The sequence below is a fragment of the Dipodomys spectabilis genome, unplaced genomic scaffold, assembly GCF_019054845.1.
Source record: "Dipodomys spectabilis isolate Male_0828 unplaced genomic scaffold, ASM1905484v1 ptg000796l, whole genome shotgun sequence".
Classification (NCBI taxonomy): domain Eukaryota; kingdom Metazoa; phylum Chordata; class Mammalia; order Rodentia; family Heteromyidae; genus Dipodomys; species Dipodomys spectabilis.
The window spans coordinates 52,548-69,882 of NW_024871473.1; the positions used below are offsets into that span (position 1 = coordinate 52,548).

The 17,335-nt window shown below is 57.4% G+C and overlaps 2 protein-coding genes across 2 annotated transcripts; one reads left to right on the top strand and one right to left on the bottom strand.

The window, feature by feature from the left end:
• Window positions 1-681: 681 nt before the first annotated feature.
• Anapc2 (anaphase promoting complex subunit 2) lies at window positions 682-15,382 on the bottom strand. The gene is made up of 13 exons (XM_042673303.1): window positions 15,229-15,382; window positions 14,414-15,036; window positions 12,791-12,923; window positions 11,610-11,784; window positions 10,845-10,964; window positions 10,333-10,450; window positions 9,638-9,819; window positions 8,865-9,006; window positions 8,356-8,431; window positions 8,080-8,283; window positions 1,694-1,823; window positions 1,313-1,548; window positions 682-1,228 (listed from the first exon to the last, which is right to left on the bottom strand). The coding sequence occupies exons 1-13, from the start codon at window positions 15,355-15,357 to the stop codon at window positions 1,016-1,018; spliced, it is 2,481 nt and encodes an 826-aa protein (XP_042529237.1). The 5' UTR covers window positions 15,358-15,382; the 3' UTR covers window positions 682-1,015.
• Window positions 15,383-15,494: 112 nt separating this feature from the next.
• Window positions 15,495-16,787, top strand: Ssna1 (SS nuclear autoantigen 1). The gene is made up of 3 exons (XM_042673305.1): window positions 15,495-15,609; window positions 15,819-16,018; window positions 16,284-16,787. Exons 1-3 carry the CDS (start codon window positions 15,558-15,560, stop codon window positions 16,389-16,391), a joined length of 360 nt encoding a protein of 119 aa, XP_042529239.1. The 5' UTR covers window positions 15,495-15,557; the 3' UTR covers window positions 16,392-16,787.
• The last annotated feature ends 548 nt before the right edge of the window (window positions 16,788-17,335 follow it).

Below are 17,335 nucleotides of genomic sequence, written 5' to 3' on the forward strand. Positions count from 1 at the left end.
GGCTGGACTCTGACCCCGACCACAGGCCCAAGGGACAGGGAGGAATTTGCTGAAGTGCGCACTCATGAGCCCTGTGGGCCACTCCCGCCCCCCCCCCGCCCCATCCCGCCCCCATCCAAGACCTCGGCCCTCTGGACCTGCCCAGGGCCTGTCCCGGAGTAGCTCTTTACTGCTGGACAGGTGCAGAGCTCCTGACAGCCAGGCCCCTACAACAGCTGCAGACTGGGGGCTAAGGGCTCCTTCCCTGCCAGGTGCAGCAGCTCACGCTGTAATACCAGCCTGAGATCTGACCATCAACATTTGAAGCCTTGGCACCAAAGTCCGTTAAGACTAATCTCCAATTAAAGAAGAGCTGTGGCTCAAGCGGTGAAGTGCCAGCACTGACCAGAAAAAGCAAAGGGATAGTACTCAGGCCCTGAGTTCAAGCATGCATAACAACACTAAATAAAACAATAAGATAAAGCTCCTTTCAAAGGCCAAACAGTGGACCAAGCGGCTCAGGACTAAGGGGCTGCGGGAGGCAGCTGTGGCCTCACACGCCACCTTCAGGGACCAGGCCCGGCCTGTGTGGGCTCACTGCTGCTGAGATAATGTGGCCAGTGGAGGAAGACCAACCCGGATGTGTCCAATGGGGCCCACAAAGCCAGCAGGACACAGGATGAGAAACTGACCTGCTTTAATTTGTATTGCATGCAGGGGTGTGGGATTGGGGGCAGGGATGTGGGGATGAGGAAGCAGGGCAGGAGTTGTGGGACAGGGCAGGGGTGTGGGGAGGAGGGGCAGGGCAGAAGTGGGGGGGGGCAGGACAGGGATGTAGGGGATAAGGATCAGGACAGGGGTGTGGGTATGAAGGGCAGGATGGGGAGGAGGAGCAGGGCAGGGGTGTGGGGAGGAGGAGCAGGGCAAGGATACAGGGCCAGGAGGGAAGGACTGGCAGCGGTACAGGGAAAGGGTTGTGGGGGTGGGGACTGCGTACATCAGTGCTCCCCCCCCCCCCCCCCCCCCGGGCAGAGCCTCAGCTGCAGCTCTTGGGTAGACGGTAGACGCCGGCCGAGTAGGTGAGCTGCTGATCCCGGACCTTCTTCTGCAGGTAGCCCTGCAGCTCCTGCAGGTCGATCTCAGCCAGCGCGGGCCCGGTCATCACGAACATCCGGAGCATGCTGTAGATGCGCTCCAGGGAGAGGCTCTCCAGGTTGGTCAGCATGGCCTGGATGTACGTCCAGAAGAGCTTGGGACAGGAACCGGGCAGGTCAGGGGGGTTGCGCTCTGGGACCACCCCAGCCCCAGCCCCAGCCCGCCGCTGCCTATATACCAGCAGCTCCTCCTCCTTCTGGTCGGCCTGCGAGGCCAGGCCCGAGTCACTCTCGTCGTCGCTGTCGATGAGCACCATGCTGTCGGGGTCCTGGGGCCGCTCCTCCTCGATGACAGAGAAGGTGCCCGGAGGCCCCTCCCGCACCACGCCCTGCTGCAGCCACACGGACAGGCGCCGCCGCAGCAGTCCCACCGGCATCTTCACCACCTTGCTCAGCTCCTCCAAGGCCCAGCTGGCTGCGTGCGGAGACACAGGACTCTGGAGGCCGCCCCGGCTGAGTGCCACCTGCCCAGTTGGTGACCCAAGGCTGCGGGTGGACTGCCCTGTCTGGTACTCATCCCAAGGCAAAACTAAAACCAGAATCAGGGCATGGGGACTCACCTTGGTCCTGAAAGTACAGCAAGAGCACAGCCTGCACCGGCGTCACGGCCACGGACAGCGTGCGGTCGGCCAGCTCCACGTCCAGGGTGACCAGGCCCAGCGTGTGCTTCCAGCTGAGGGTCCGCATGGCCTGCGGGGGAGGAGGATGCTCAGCTGGCAGCCCAGCAGCCAGAGAGCAGAACGCACTGGAGAGGCAGAGGCCCTCCAAAAGACAGGTCCGTGTCAGACTCAGTATTCAGAACGTGACCAACGTGGAACCAGAGCAGACACAGGTGCAGCTGGTTAAGATGAGGTCACTGGGAAGGTGGCTCAGTGGTAGAGCGCTTGCCTTGCATGCCTGAGGCCCTGGGTTCGATTCCTCAGCACCACATCAGCAAAAAGAAAAAAGCCGGAAGTGGCGCTGTGGCTCAAGTGGTAGAGCGCTAGCCTTGAGCTGAAGAGCTGAGGGACAGCACCCAGGCCCAGAGTTCAGGCCCCACTACCGGACTCCAAAAATAAATAAATAATAAACATGGATGATAAAATAGTGATGGCATAGCTAGGCACCAGTGGCTCATGATTGTAATCCTAGCTACTCAGGAGGCTGAGATTTAAGGATCTCGGTTCAAAGTCTGCCAGGGCAGGAAAGTATAAGATTCTTATCTCCAATTGACCACCAATAAGCCAGCTGCAGAGCTATGGCGTAGAGTGCTAACCTTGAGCAAAAAAGCTCAGGGCCAGAGCCTGGGCCCTGAGTTGGAAGCCTCAGGACTGGTACACACATGCATAAAATAATGCTGGCAAAGGCTCAGTAGGGAAGGAAAGCTGTCACCATCCTTTTCTTAAAAAATGGTCCTGGGGCTTGAACTCTGGGCCTGGATGATGTCCCTGAGCACTTTGTTGTTGGTGGTGGTCATGGGCTTAAACTCTGAGCCTGGGCGCTGTCCCTCAGCTCTTCAGCTCAAGACAAGCGCTCTACCACTTGAGCCATAGAGCCACTTCATTTTTTGGTGGTTAATTGGAAATGAATCTCAGACTTTCCTGCCCCAGGCTGGCTTTGAACCGTGATCGTCAGGTCTCAGCCTCCTGAGTAGCTAGGATGACAGGCGTGAGCTAACAGCCCCCGACAAGCTGCAGCCATCTTCAAGGATACATGTCACACTGAGAACAATGTTGGGACCCGGAGGGAAGTCAGCAGGAAGCCTGGGTGGATGGAAAGTAAGGAGCAAAATGCCTGCCATACATCCAAGGAATTTCTAAGCAGTGTGGAAGGTACACCGTGGTTTTTACCTTACTGCTTTAAAAATGTAAAATACAGCCAGGCGCTGGTGGCTCACGTCTGTAATCCTAGCTACTCAGGAGGCTGAGATCTGAGGATCTCGGTTCAAAGCCAGCCCGGGCAGTAGAGACCGTGAGACTCCTATCTCCAATAAACCACCAGAAAACCGGAAGTGGCACTGTAGCTCAAGTGGTAGAGCGCTAGCCTTGAGCTGAAGAGCTGAGGGACAGCGCCCAGGCCCAGAGTTCAAGCCCCACGGCCGACAAAAAAAAAAAAAAAATAAAATAAAATAAAAATAAAATGTAAAATACAAATAAGGAAAAGAAACTGAAGCAGAAGGAAGCCAGTATCTATGCTCTGGAAAAATTCTCAGCCTGTTCAGGTAGCCTTGACATCTGGCCAGGGTGGGGCTTGACAAACATTAGCCAAAGAGATGAGTGTGATCTGTTGGCCCAACCGTTTCAGAAACCAGAAGAGATGGGCTATCCAGCAAAAGGTCTGGAGAGGGCTGGTCCAGAGCACGGGCAGCTCAGATCTGGCAGAACTGCTCACACACAGGCCAAAGGGACAGACAACACAAGGCAAGGCTTAGAGCAGAGCCACAGTGCTGAGCAGACGGCGGGGGGAGGGGCAAGGGGGAAGTGCAGAGAACTGTTGCCAGGCCAGGCCTCCAATCCTCTTAATTCCTCACACTCATTTTTAGACCTGCTTAGGACTATGAACCTTCCTTTGAGGATCTCAATGCCTCAGTGAGGCTCGACACTCTATTGTGTCTTGGAAGCAGAAAACTTCTGATTTCACAGCATCACAGCTAGCAAGAAAGCCTGCCCCACGTGGACCCCAAGTCTCGTCTACACTTGATTTAGATGCTGAAATATGGAACTTTATGTTAAGACTTAAGAGTTAACACTGGACTGGGCATGACTTTCAGGGATGCTGGAATGGGAGCGGGGGGGAGGCAATGGGCTCTTCACACCTCTGGGGCATCCGGAGAACAGAGGATGGGGCAGGGAAGAGGGCAGAGAGGATGTGGCACCTAGCTGTGCTCAGCCGGGAAGGGGTAAGTCACTGCTCAGACACTGGGCCAAGGCCCACTGCTGTGGCACGGGCTGGCACCAAGCATGGTAGGCAGCCTTCCAGCTGGCATCAGCAAGGGCCACACGGACCAGACGGCAGGACACTAGGTGACCACAGGACACCTGAGCTTTTCCAGGAACGGAACCAGGGTGGGGAAAGGAGGTGGCCAGGCTGTCAAGGTCAGGTGCAAGCAGTCCCTGACTTGCCAAGGTGCCCTGGGTGAGGCTGGAAGAACAAGGCCTTCTGTGTAGAGGAGACCCAGCACTTCCTCACCCGAGAAGCTGCTGGAACCCCCAGAGCTTGCCTCCCCCTGCTTCGGACCACCTCACTACTGCCCTGTTCAGTTTGAGCCGCTGTTGAGATCCACAGGCCGGATGCCTTCCCTCTCCTGTTCTCTGCCTATTCTCCTCCCTCTAGGCTGCAGAACTGGTGGGCTGCATGTTCCAGCCCGGACCCCAAGTCTCATGTCAAAAGCTCTGGATGAAGCCGGGCGCCGGCGGCTCATGCCTATAATCCTAGCTACTCATGAGGCTGAGATCTGAGGATCACGGTTCAAAGCCAGCCTGGGGCAGGAAAGTCTATGAGACTCTTATCTCCCAATAAACCACCAGAAACCTGGAAGTGGCGCTGTGGCTCAAGTGGTAGAGTGCTAGCCTTGAGCTGAAGAGCTGAGGTAACAGCACCCAGGCCCAGATCAAGCCCAACGATCAGGGGAGGGAGGGAAGCTCTGGATGGGCGTCCAGTTCCTACCTCCCCAGCATAGCTGGACTGCACCCCACAGCCCAGACCCCATCTCATGTCAGAAGCCCTGGATGGGCGTCCAGTTCCTCTCCCCAGCATGACTTGACTGCAAATCCAAAAAGACACTTGAGCTCAGCCTCCTTCCCAGGACTCCAGGACTGGGACTCGGTTATGCTGCTGGGGGCAGGCCACATGGCCTATCTCATCTCTCTGGGCATTCATTTGTGTGTGTGTGTGTGTGTGTGCGTGTGTGTGTGTGCCGGTCCTGCGACTTGAACTCAGGGCCTGAGTGTTGTTCCTGAGCTGCTTCCTTAAGGTTTACACTATTACTTTAGCCACAGTTCACCAGTTAGCTTTTTGGTAATTTTTGGAGATGACGCCCATGGACTTTCCTGCCCAGGCTGGCTTTGATCGGCGATCTCCAGATGTCAGCCTACTGAATAGCTATGATTACAGGTGTGAGTCACCAGTGCCCAGCTTCCTTTGTCCAAGCCCTGTACCTTCCAGGATCCCCATCACAGTTCATAGTGTCCATTCTCAAGTCCCCTGGGACCTTTCAGGGAGAGACCAAGGGAGGAGAGGGTCAAAGTCAGAGGTCAGTGTGCTTGAGAGAGTTGCCCACAGCAGAGAGACAGCCCCTCCCAGCCCTACTGGGGGCTGGGCCTCAGTGGATGCCAGCCCTGTTCAGCAGCCCAGCAGCACAGGAAGGCTTGGCGATAGGGCGCTCGGGTTTCAGAGCGTGAAGAGGAGACCCCACCCCTCAAAGTGCACACAGGCGACTGACCCTGAGGTGACAATGACCCTGAGGTGACAATGACCCTGAGGTGACAATGACCCTGAGGCGACAATGACCCTGAGGCGGCAATGACCCTGAGGCGACAATGACCCTGAGGCGACAATGACCCTGAGGTGGCAATGACCCTGAGGTGACAATGACCCTGAGGTGACAATGACCCTGAGGTGGCAATGACCCTGAGGCGACTGACCCTGAGGTGACAATGACCCTGAGGTGGCAATGACCCTGAGGTGGCAATGACCCTGAGGTGACAATGACCCTGAGGCGACAATGAGGCGGCAATGACCCTGAGGTGGCAATGACCCTGAGGTGACAATGACCCTGAGGTGGCAATGACCCTGAGGTGACAATGACTCTGAGGTGACTGACCCTGAGGCGACAATGACCCTGAGGCGGCAATGACCCTGAGGTGACAATGACCCTGAGGCGGCAATGACCCTGAGGCGACAATGACCCTGAGGTGACAATGACCCTGAGGCGACAATGACCCTGAGGTGGCAATGACCCTGAGGTGACAATGACCCTGAGGCGACTGACCCTGAGGTGACTGACCCTGAGGTGGCAATGACCCTGAGGCGGCAATGACCCTGAGGTGACAATGACCCTGAGGTGGCAATGACCCTGAGGTGACAATGACCCTGAGGCGACTGACCCTGAGGTGACAATGACCCTGAGGTGGCAATGACCCTGAGGTGGCAATGACCCTGAGGTGACAATGACCCTGAGGTGACAATGACTCTGAGGTGACTGACCCTGAGGTGGCAATGACCCTGAGGTGACAATGACCCTGAGGTGACTGACCCTGAGGTGACAATGACTCTGAGGTGACTGACCCTGAGGCGACTGACCCTGAGGTGACAATGACCCTGAGGTGACAATGACCCTGAGGTGACAATGACCCTGAGGTGACAATGACCCTGAGGTGACAATGTATGGTGGGTGTGGCAGGCGATTGACCCTGAGGTGACAATGACCCTGAGGCGGCAATGACCCTGAGGTGGCAATGACCCTGAGGTGGCAATGACCCTGAGGCGGCAATGACCCTGAGGCGACAATGACCCTGAGGTGACAATGACCCTGAGGCGACAATGACCCTGAGGCGACAATGACCCTGAGGTGACAATGACCCTGAGGTGACAATGACCCTGAGGTGGCAATGACCCTGAGGTGACAATGACTCTGAGGTGACTGACCCTGAGGCGACAATGACCCTGAGGCGGCAATGACCCTGAGGTGACAATGACCCTGAGGCGGCAATGACCCTGAGGCGACAATGACCCTGAGGTGACAATGACCCTGAGGCGACAATGACCCTGAGGTGGCAATGACCCTGAGGTGACAATGACCCTGAGGCGACTGACCCTGAGGTGACAATGACCCTGAGGTGGCAATGACCCTGAGGTGGCAATGACCCTGAGGTGACAATGACCCTGAGGTGACAATGACCCTGAGGCGGCAATGACCCTGAGGTGGCAATGACCCTGAGGTGGCAATGACCCTGAGGCGGCAATGACCCTGAGGCGACAATGACCCTGAGGTGACAATGACCCTGAGGCGACAATGACCCTGAGGCGACAATGACCCTGAGGTGACAATGACCCTGAGGTGACAATGACCCTGAGGTGACAATGACCCTGAGGTGACAATGACCCTGAGGTGACAATGACCCTGAGGCGACTGACCCTGAGGTGACAATGACCCTGAGGTGACAATGTATGGTGGGTGTGGCAGGCGATTGACCCTGAGGTGGCAATGACCCTGAGGTGACAATGACCCTGAGGCGGCAATGACCCTGAGGCGGCAATGACCCTGAGGTGACAATGACCCTGAGGTGGCAATGACCCTGAGGTGACAATGACCCTGAGGTGGCAATGACCCTGAGGTGACAATGACCCTGAGGCGACTGACCCTGAGGTGACTGACCCTGAGGTGGCAATGACCCTGAGGTGACAATGACCCTGAGGTGACAATGACTCTGAGGTGACTGACCCTGAGGTGGCAATGACCCTGAGGCGGCAATGACCCTGAGGTGACAATGACCCTGAGGTGACAATGACCCTGAGGTGGCAATGACCCTGAGGCGACTGACCCTGAGGTGACAATGACCCTGAGGTGGCAATGACCCTGAGGTGACAATGACCCTGAGGTGGCAATGACCCTGAGGTGGCAATGACCCTGAGGTGACTGACCCTGAGGTGACAATGACCCTGAGGTGGCAATGACCCTGAGGCGACTGACCCTGAGGCGGCAATGACCCTGAGGTGACAATGACCCTGAGGTGACAATGACCCTGAGGTGACTGACCCTGAGGTGACAATGACCCTGAGGTGACAATGTATGGTGGGTGTGGCAGGCGATTGACCCTGAGGTGACAATGACCCTGAGGTGACAATGACCCTGAGGTGACAATGACCCTGAGGTGACAATGTATGGTGGGTGTGGCAGGCGACTGACCCTGAGGTGACTGCGGCTGATTGAACAGCCGTGGGAGCTGCTAAGCACTGGTAGCTGTACCTTCAGCTTCTCGTACTTCTTGCAGTAAACTTCCAGCGCGGCCCTGATGTCCTCAGGAACTTCCAGCTTCTCATCCTTGAAGGGGGGCCAGAACTCACTGGATAAGATGACAGCATAGACCCCAAACGGCGGCTGCTCTTCTATAGGCCGCTTCTCGTCTTCCTCTCGGATGTTGGCGTTGATCCGGCGGGAGTCTGCCATATCCTAAGGAGGGGAGGGCACTTAGCCCGGGTCGGGCAGAGGTGCTGGCCTTGAGGGTGGGGTCCTGACACCCACCTTTAACATGACCTCACAGAAGTGCATCGGGGCCTCACCAAAGCGCAGCTTCAGCAGCTCCACATTGCGGATCTCCCTGGAAGGAAGAGCTTTTTATTTTTTGCCAGTTGTGGCGCCTGAACTCACTGTCCCACAGCTCTTCAGCTCAAGGCTAGCACTCTACCACTTTCTGGCTTTTTCTGCTTATGGAATCGAACTGAGGTATCAAACCCAGGGCCTCATGCATGCAAGGCAAGCATTCTACCACTGAGCCACCTTCCCAGCCCCAGAAGGAAGAGCTTTTAGAAAGCTGCCTCTTCCTCACTAGCTCCCGCTGCTGAGAGGCCCCTGGCCTGTGGGAAGACAGCCCCACCTGGGCCACAGCAGAGCCATCCTGGCCGGCAGAGGGCAGGCAAACACCCAAGGTGAGAAGGCACCTCCCTCCAGATTCCTCAGGACTGGGCTGCAAGAGGCCCCAGGTGGAAGCCGTGGCGCCCCCTGGAGACCAGCCAGCAGCTCACAGGCCTCACCGTTCCGGGCTGAAGCTGAGCTGGTGGAGGAGGCGGTCGGCTAACAGGGAGCGGTACTCGTTGATGAAGAGGTCCTTGCTGCCATAGATGCTTACCAGCAGACTGATGATATCCGAGGAGCGCCGCTTGGAGCTCGACTTCCCTGGCACAGTATGAGGGGCTTACCACTGGCACCTTGGCAAGGACAATATACCCCAAAATCCCACCTGGCTAGTCACTGTCATCCAGCACTGGCTATGAGGCTCACAAACAGCTGTTCCAATCTGCAGCCCTCGTGACTCATGAGGATCCTGAAGCTGCTGTTTTGATCTAGGACCCCTCCTAACTCATGAGGACCCCTTTCAACCCACACTTGAAATCCAGGCTTGAAGGCCCATGGTTTGGTCCTGGAGACTGGAGAAGTGCTCACAGACTCTATGTATTGGGGCCAGGCATAGGAGGGGGACCAGCCAGAAGCTGTCACCCTGATGAGCCTTCTAGGTCTGGGACAAAAATCATAGCTGGAGGTGGGCTACACAGGCCTCACACGAACCAGCTTTCCCACCAGTTATAGCTTGTAAGGAACAGGGCCAACAAGAAACTCTCCTACCGCTGGAATGACCAGGTACCATAGGAACACACAGAAAAATGACTGGTACTAAGGAAAGCCCTGACCTGTTAAAACAAGCACTGGCTCCCCGACGGGACCAGGTGCTAACAGCAAGACATGGACCTGAAGCCATCACAACTCAAATAGGCCCGGAAGAGGCTGGGGGCCCAGCCGGGAAGCTGACCTGGGTCTGCATCCACCGGATCGGGAACCCAATCCTCAGGCTCTCCAGAGTCATCTTCACTGTCCTGGCCCGTTTCCAGGCTGGCCGGGTCAGTCTTGGACAACTCAACAGCCAAGTCCCCAGTTCCATCCGAGTCTCCCGTCAGCCCAGCTACGATCTGCCGCACCGTGTCCTCCCGTGTCCTGCGGGATGAGTGCTGCTGTCTTCCATGTATGCGAGGCTACCATGGGACCCGGCTCACACTGCCCACCCCAACTGCTGACTGGTACATACTGAAAACAGGCTCATCTCAGAAAGTAAGACGCCCAGCACCACTGTGGGAACAGCACGGCAGAGATAAAAAGAGGCTCCGTGACCAGACCAGTATTGGCTGGGAAGCAAAAAGCCTGAGTCCAGGGCAGCCATGAGATATACCCACCAGCTCCCACCACTCAGGTCCAGGGACACTGGGCCTCTGCCAACCAAGAGCTTTCCAAACACACAACCCACGGGGGTCCTGGCGCCTCATCATCAGAAAGCAAGGGCTGTCTCTACACAGAGCATGCAAGGATAGGTGACTAGCAGCGGGAAGAGGAAAAGCCCTCAGCCTGGACCCATCAGCAGCCTCCTGTCCCCTTGTGCTCAGGAGAGAACCCAGAGCCCCTCTGGTGACAGCATCACGAGGCTGAGCCAGGGCGCCTGGATGCACGCCTCACCTCAGGTAGCGGCGGATGGGCTCACAGGCCACCTCCAGGATGACCATGGAGGGGTCCAACACTCGCAAAGCCTTGATGGCAGAGATGTAGAGCGTGATGATATCACACGTGTTGACGCCTAGGAGAAGCCAGAGGTCTCACAGTGCCCTGGACAGCAGCTTCCCTGGTCCCACATGAGTAGACAGGCAGTCACACTGGTCACTGCTGAGACTGGAGCCCAGGTGGCGGGGTGGCGGCAGGGAGTCAGCCCCAGCCTCCCTCACCTCACCCACTCACAGGCAGGCTCTGTAACTTCCCGAGAAACGGGCCCTCCTCCAGCCAGGCTCTGTTTTGAGGCCAGCACAGCCCAGACTGAGCCAGGCAAGCTTGATTTCCTCCAAAGAGGCATGAAGGTGGGCTGGCTTTTCTAGCTCCCACAAAACCAACAACTGCTTCCTAACCCCCTTCTCAGTTGCCTCCAAATCCAGAGCCCTGAGGGCCAAGCAGCCAGTCTATAGTGGCCACACACGTACCAGGGTGGAGGAGCCGAGTCTCCAGGGCAGCCTTGAGGGACACAAGCAGCTGCTGTCTCTGGTCAGTCCTCTCCAGGCAGTATTTGAGGTCCTCGATGGCTGGTCGGGAGTCTGGGAAGTCTGCAGGAAGAGAGCCATCCCTCAGAGATAGGTGTACACAGGTGCACCCACCGGTGAAGAACGACAACAGTGCAGGAAAGGATACACGGCCCCAGCATGGGAGCTGCCCGCAAGCACTGGGTATCTGTGTGTGTGCATGTGCCAATGTGTGCTTGAACTCAGGGCCTGGGAGCTGTCCCTTAGCTTTTTCACTAAAAGCTAGCACTCTACCACTTGAGCCACAGCTCCACTTTTGGCTTCATGGCAGTTACCTAGAGATAAAGAGTGTCATGCACTTTTCTGCCTGGGCTGGCTTGGAACCACGATCCTCAGGTCTCAGCCTCCTGAGTAGCAAGGATGACAGGCGTGAGCTACCAGCACATGGCTCTCGATGCCTTTTCACACACGTGTGCATTTGACTATAACACCAAAGGGTAGGGGAGCTAGCTAGTAAGCAGAAACCAAGGCTGAGGGACAGAAGGATGGATGCCTAAAAGCATTGGCCTGGCAGGCTGCTCAGTCCTGAACCAGACCCAGAGTGATAGTGAATTAGGTCCAGCTCTGGTCAATTCATCTTGCAGAAGGTAAAGGTAAGTAAACCCTGTAAACATGAAGGGCACTGCCCACTGGCAGGTGTGCAGTGCAGGGAAACCAAGAAGGACCAACCTCGGATGATGCTGAAGAGCTCCTCGATGCGCAGGCTGGCATAGATCCGGTAGAAGAACCTCTGCACGTGACAGCGCCAGCGGCGCAGAGTGCCTCCAGCTTCGGGTGAGGCCGGCCGGGCGGGGCCGTCCTGCAGGAACACCTTGCCAAGCCAGCCGACCACCCTCTCAATCCACTGTGGGGACACTGGTGTGTGAGGCGCGGGGACACCCAGACCACCTCATAGACACCTACCCTTCAGCAGCACCCCAGTAAGCCCCCAAAAGCTCCTACATCTGGGGCCCAGAAGCACATCCAAGTCTTCCAAGAACCTGAGTCCCAAACGGGCACTGCTGACCCGCAGAGGCGCTCATCCTCCGCGGCGTGCCGGCATGCTCGCCTCTGGTAGGTGACACTAGTGGACGATGCTGGCACACATGGCAAACCTGCTCTTGGAGCCACATCTGTGACCACCAAAGCCCTACCTCTGTGTAAACCAAGCAACAACAGTAAAAGCACAGCTGAGAACAGGAGGCCACAAGGCCACACAGACTCATGGGTGCACACAGATCCACAGACTCCCGACTAATGAAATAGCTTGGGACAATTCACCTTCCCCAGCCCACTACCCGGAGCACAGTGAGCCTCCATGGCTGATGCCCAGTCTGCATCACTGCTGGAGAACAGCACTTTGAACACCCACTACCACAGCTAACCTGCATTCACTGCAGACAGATACCTGGAAGCAGTGATGGGAGGTCAGGGGGAAAAATAAGAGTAGCGTAAATGACCACAGCTCCTCAATGCTGGGTGCCTAGACCAGAAAGAGACCATAGCCCAACAGGCCCCAGCTGCATGTGGAGATGGAGGCCAGTCGAAAGAAGTGAACCCACACTCAGGAAAGCAAAGAGGAAGGGTCAGTCTGCTACTACTACAGCCTGACGAGGAACTCTTGGGACTCTGGTTTTTGCAATGCCTCCAGCTGTAGGATTCTGCACAGACCTGCAGAGCATATCCCAGATCCTTCCTCCGCCACTGGGCTTAGGACTTGCCTAGCACCAAGGCAGCCCTACCACCCAATTCTGGTCCATCCAGGCCTTCCCACTCTAGTCGCTTCTAGTGTGAGGAATCAGTATGCCAAGGGAGGGTGCTCATCTTGTGGACAGTGTATGTGTGTGTGTGTGTGTGGGGGGGTTGCTCACCTTGTGGAACTCCCGCAGAAAGGAGCGCTCATACTCGCCTCGGCAGCGATCCTCCATTCTCTCTCTGGTCACCTGATGCAGGGTGGTGGTAACTGCCTCAGCACTGACCCGCTCCAGCAAACTGAGCCTGTGCCTAGAGGAGAGTCCTGTCCATGAAGCACCTGCAGCACACACCTGTCCCTCAGCCAGTGTGGTACTGCTTTCAGGGCACACACCTGTCCCTCAACCAGTACATGCCTACCCCCCTCCCCCGCCTCCTGTCCTTCACCCATCATGGTCCTGCTTACAAAGCACATACAGTACACACATGAGACATACCAAGAGCTTAATGAATAACCTCCCCCAGCCCTCCTAGGGTGGGGCAAATCTACCAAGGGTTTGGGGGCAAAGCTGCTAGAAGGACAAGAGCACTGGAAAGGAAGTCTGTGAGACTCTTATCTGCAATTAATCATCAAAAAGCTCAAAGTGGAAGCCAGACCCCAGTGGCTCACGCCTGTAATCCTAGCTACTCAGGAGGTTGAGATCTGAGAATCACAGTTCAAAGCCAGTTTGGGCAGGGAAGTCTATTAGACTTTTTTTTTTTCTCTTTTTTTTGGTTGGTCGTGGGGCTTGAACTCTGGACTTAGGTGCTGTCCCTGCGCTCTTCAGCTCAAGGCGAGCACTCTACCACTTGAGCCACAGCACCATTTCCAGTTTTCTAGTGGTTTATTGGAGATAAGAGTCTCACAGACTTTCCTGCCTAGGCTGGCTTTGAACCGCAATCCTCAGATCTTGGCTTCCTGAGTAGCTAGGATGACAGGCGTGAACCACCGGTGCCCAGCTAAGTCTATCAGACTTTTATCTCCAACTAACCACCAGAAAACCAGAAGTGACACTGTGGCTCAAGTGATAGAGTGCTCACCTTGAGCTGAAGAGCTCAGGGACAGCATCCAGGCCCAGAGTTCAAGCCCTACAACTGATAAGAAAAAAAAAAAAAAAAAAAAAAGAAAGAAAGAAATGTACTTCTAACTGACCTATGTAACAATAACCCCTCCGTACCTCACCTTTCTAATAACAGAAAAAATTATTTTTTTCTTTTGCCAGTCCTGGACACTGAACTCGGGGCCTGGGCACTGTCCCTAAACTGCTTTTACTCAAGGCTAGTGCTCTACCACTTGAGCCACAGTGCAACTTCTGCCTTTTTCTGTGTATGTAGCACTGAGGAATCGAACCCAGGGCCTCAGGCATGCCAGGTGAGCACTCTACCACTGAGCCACCTTACATTCCCAGCCCCCGCCCCCCAATTTTTTTTTAAGTATGACTTTTGGGATTAAAAAAAAAATCAGAATTTTGTAGAGACCAGGAAGTTTGGAATCAAAAGAAATCTAATTCAGACATGGGTCGGTAGTTTCTTAGCAAGGGCAAAGCTGAAAAACCCTGGATACACACCTACACCTAGGTCAGGGTGTGAACCTGCTACACAGAGATTCCCATGGCGCTCCCTGTCATGTCCCTGGCTCTCAGGATAGGTAGAAGAAACATTTTCGACCAGTTCACCAGTTCTCCCAGAGGCCAGCGAGACCCAGGAGAGCAGGAAAGGCATGCGGAGGAACCGGGGCATAGTCACCGCTTGGCAGTACTCACAGGACCTGGCTGAGCTGGTGGAACTGCTCCAGTGCCTGGCGGCACCAGCACTGCTGCTTGTCACTGCCGCATCCCGCACACAGAGGGCTTTGCAGAAGCCGGTAGTAGCGGCGGCGGGCATAGCGGCTGTCCAATTCCCCCTCCAGTTCGGGGTCTGTGCCTCCTTCACCTTTTCTCTTACTCTGCATATAGACTCGCAGGAAGCGCCCGTAGAGGCGCTGGACCATCTCCTGGAAGGTCCTGGGTGTGGAAAAGAATAAGACTCCCCGCAACATGGTATGGACCTTTTCCCGAAGCCCTTGAGCTCCAGTGCCCATCAGCAAACCCAGGCGAGTCCATTTCTCCAGGAGCTCTAGGCTGCGCAGGTAGGTATCCAGGCGGCTCTCTAGCAGACCAAACGCGTCCAGGAGCAGCAGAAGGCACTGGGGCTCGTCGACAGTGTTCTCGCGCTGGGAGACGGCATTCCAGAACTCGGGGGAGATGTTGGCCTGCAGGTCGTTCTGCAGCACTTCCACGAACCACTCCTCCAGGATAGAGTGCAGACCGTGGCCCCTCAGGACTTCCACCGCCGCTCGGAGCTCCTCCTCCTTCGGCGGGACCGCGCCGCTGGTCCGGGAGGAGGCCTGGAGCGTGGGGAAATCTGAGGATGCAGGCGCAGGGGTGCGGGCTCGAGGGGAGGGGCCGAGTCTAGGGGAAGCTGAGGAAAACCCGCCGCCCACTCCGTGGCCGACGCTAAGGAAGGAGGGCTGGGGGAGGAGGCCCGGGACGCGGGCGGGCCCCCCGTCCCGCCCCGCCCTTCTTTTCTCAGGCCTCACCAGCCCCAGGACAGCCGGCGGCACCAGTCCGGTGCTCACGGTATTCCAGGCTACCAAGAGCTCCTGGCCAGGCGCGGAGTGGCCGGCCGCAGGCGCGGCCGCGGCCGCAGCCGCCACGTCGGCCTCCATCGGCACCCACAGCTCCCGGACCCGCCCAGCGCAGCGCGTGGCAGTGACGCAGAGCCGAGCGTGGCGCGCCGTCCTGACGCTCGCGGAGGCGCGGGGCGATGACGCCACGCGCGGGGGGGGGTGCGCGCGGCTCGAGGCCCTGCGCATGCGTCAGTGTGGCTGCGCGGGCGGCGGTTGGAGCGGAGAGCGCGGCGTCGGCCATGACCCAGCAGGGCGCAGCGCTGCAGAATTACAACAACGAGCTGGTCAAGTGTGAGCCGCGGGGAGCGGAGGGGCTGGTGCCCCGGGCCCCGGGGCGCGGGGCGGGGCCCGGCCCGGCCCCGCGGCCGCGCGGATGCGCCCGCGCCTGCGCCTGCGCGAGCCCGGCGCCGGGGCCTCCCCCTAGCGGAGCCCGGGCACCGGGCCGGGCCGGGCCCGCTGCGTGGCCCCGGCCCACAGCCCCGTCTCCCCGCCCGCCTTAGGCATCGAGGAGCTGTGTCAGAAGCGAGATGAGCTGTGCCGGCAGATCCAGCAGGAGGAGGACGAGAAGCAGCGGTTGCAGAACGAGGTGAGGCAGCTGACGGAGAAGCTGGCCCGCGTCAACGAGAACCTGGCGCGCAAGATCGCCTCCCGCAACGAGTTTGATCGGACCATCGAGGAGACCGAGGCCGCCTACCTCAAGGTGAGGCTCCCAGGACTGGGAAGCGCTCAGGCCCGAGCCAAAACCGCCACGCTACCGGCGGGCCGGTCTCCGCGGGGCCCGGTGTGTCCCCGGCGCTCCTCTGTTGCGGTTTATTCTGCCAGGCCCGCCCAGCCCGGTGTGGGACAGATGCGGGGAGGGGGTGCGGGGCGGGGGCGGGCTGTATGAGAAACCCAGGGCTCCGGGTAGGTGGAGGTGTTGCTTCCAGTGAGAGGGACAGTGGCACCCCTCTCGCTTGTGACCCCAGATCTTGGAGAGTTCTCAGACGCTGCTCAGTGTCCTCAAGAGAGAAGCTGGGAATCTGACCAAGGCCACAGCCTCTGATCAGAAGAGCAGTGGAGGCAAGGACAGCTGACAAGCCCGAGCAGACTGGGCCAGTCTCTGCTGTGTCCCAGATATGCCCCCCCCCATCTGTCTTAAAACATTGTGCTTTGTGGCAGATACCTTCTCCCGTCTTAGGTGCTGGGAGGGGCAGCTGCCTTGAGTGACAAGGTGGGGGGGGGGTGTTTACGACCTCTGGACTCACAAGAGCCACGAGGACCGAGTTTTCCATGTCATCTCCCCCAGGGACCTTGGAAGAGGCCCTGGGTCAGGCACATCCTGGCTCCAGACTTGTTGGTGTGGGAGTCCCTCTTTGTCCCCTCTTAGCCAATAGGCACTGAGGCCAGGCAGGTGGGGAGAGTGCCTCCTTAACCCAGGACCCAAACCTCAGGGCCCACCCCGTGGTCAGTTGTCAATAAACGTTTTTTTTTTGCACATTTCTGTGGTAATTTTTTTGGGGGGGGGGGGGCTGAACTCTGGGCCTGGGCGCTGTCCCTCAGCTCTTCAGCTCAAGGCTAGCACTCTACCACTTGAGCCACAGCGCCACTTCCGGCTTTTTTCTTTTTGCTTATGTGTGCTGAGGACTCAAACCCAGGGCCTCATGCACGCAAGGCAAGCACTCTACCACTGAGCCACCTTCCCAGCTGTGGTAATCTCTTGACTTCTCTGGAGTGTGGGCACCAGACACCAGCAGAGCCGTAGCTAGGCTCTGTCCAGCTGCCATGGCTCCTTGAGAAGGGAGACAGGACCTGCAATGATTTTCCTTGTGCTTAGTCCCTGTCAGAACAGAGCGAGGATTTCCACTTAACACAGGCTATCCCCAACCTCATCTGTCCTAGCAAGGCTGTTGGTCTCCCCCAATTCCAGCATACAGCCCACCTGCTTGAAGGGGGCTGTGACACACCCTGGTGCCAATACTTGGGGTGGTTGGAGAGATGTCTGCCCTGGACTTGGGCCCTCTCAATGGCTGGAAGGGGC

Excerpts from the sequence above, each read along its gene's own strand:
- Ssna1 (XM_042673305.1), top strand. The coding sequence starts at position 15,558 with ATGACCCAGCAGGGCGCAGCGCTGCAGAATTACAACAACGAGCTGGTC. Across the intron at positions 15,610-15,818 it reads CAACAACGAGCTGGTCAAGT|GCATCGAGGAGCTGTGTCAG; the intron begins GTGAGCCGCGGG and ends CGCCCGCCTTAG. Across the intron at positions 16,019-16,283 it reads CCGAGGCCGCCTACCTCAAG|ATCTTGGAGAGTTCTCAGAC; the intron begins GTGAGGCTCCCA and ends TTGTGACCCCAG.
- Anapc2 (XM_042673303.1), bottom strand. The coding sequence starts at position 15,357 with ATGGAGGCCGACGTGGCGGCTGCGGCCGCGGCCGCGCCTGCGGCCGGC. Across the intron at positions 9,007-9,637 it reads TCCGGTGGATGCAGACCCAG|GGAAGTCGAGCTCCAAGCGG; the intron begins GTCAGCTTCCCG and ends ATACTGTGCCAG. Across the intron at positions 1,549-1,693 it reads GCTGTACTTTCAGGACCAAG|CCAGCTGGGCCTTGGAGGAG; the intron begins GTGAGTCCCCAT and ends CTCCGCACGCAG.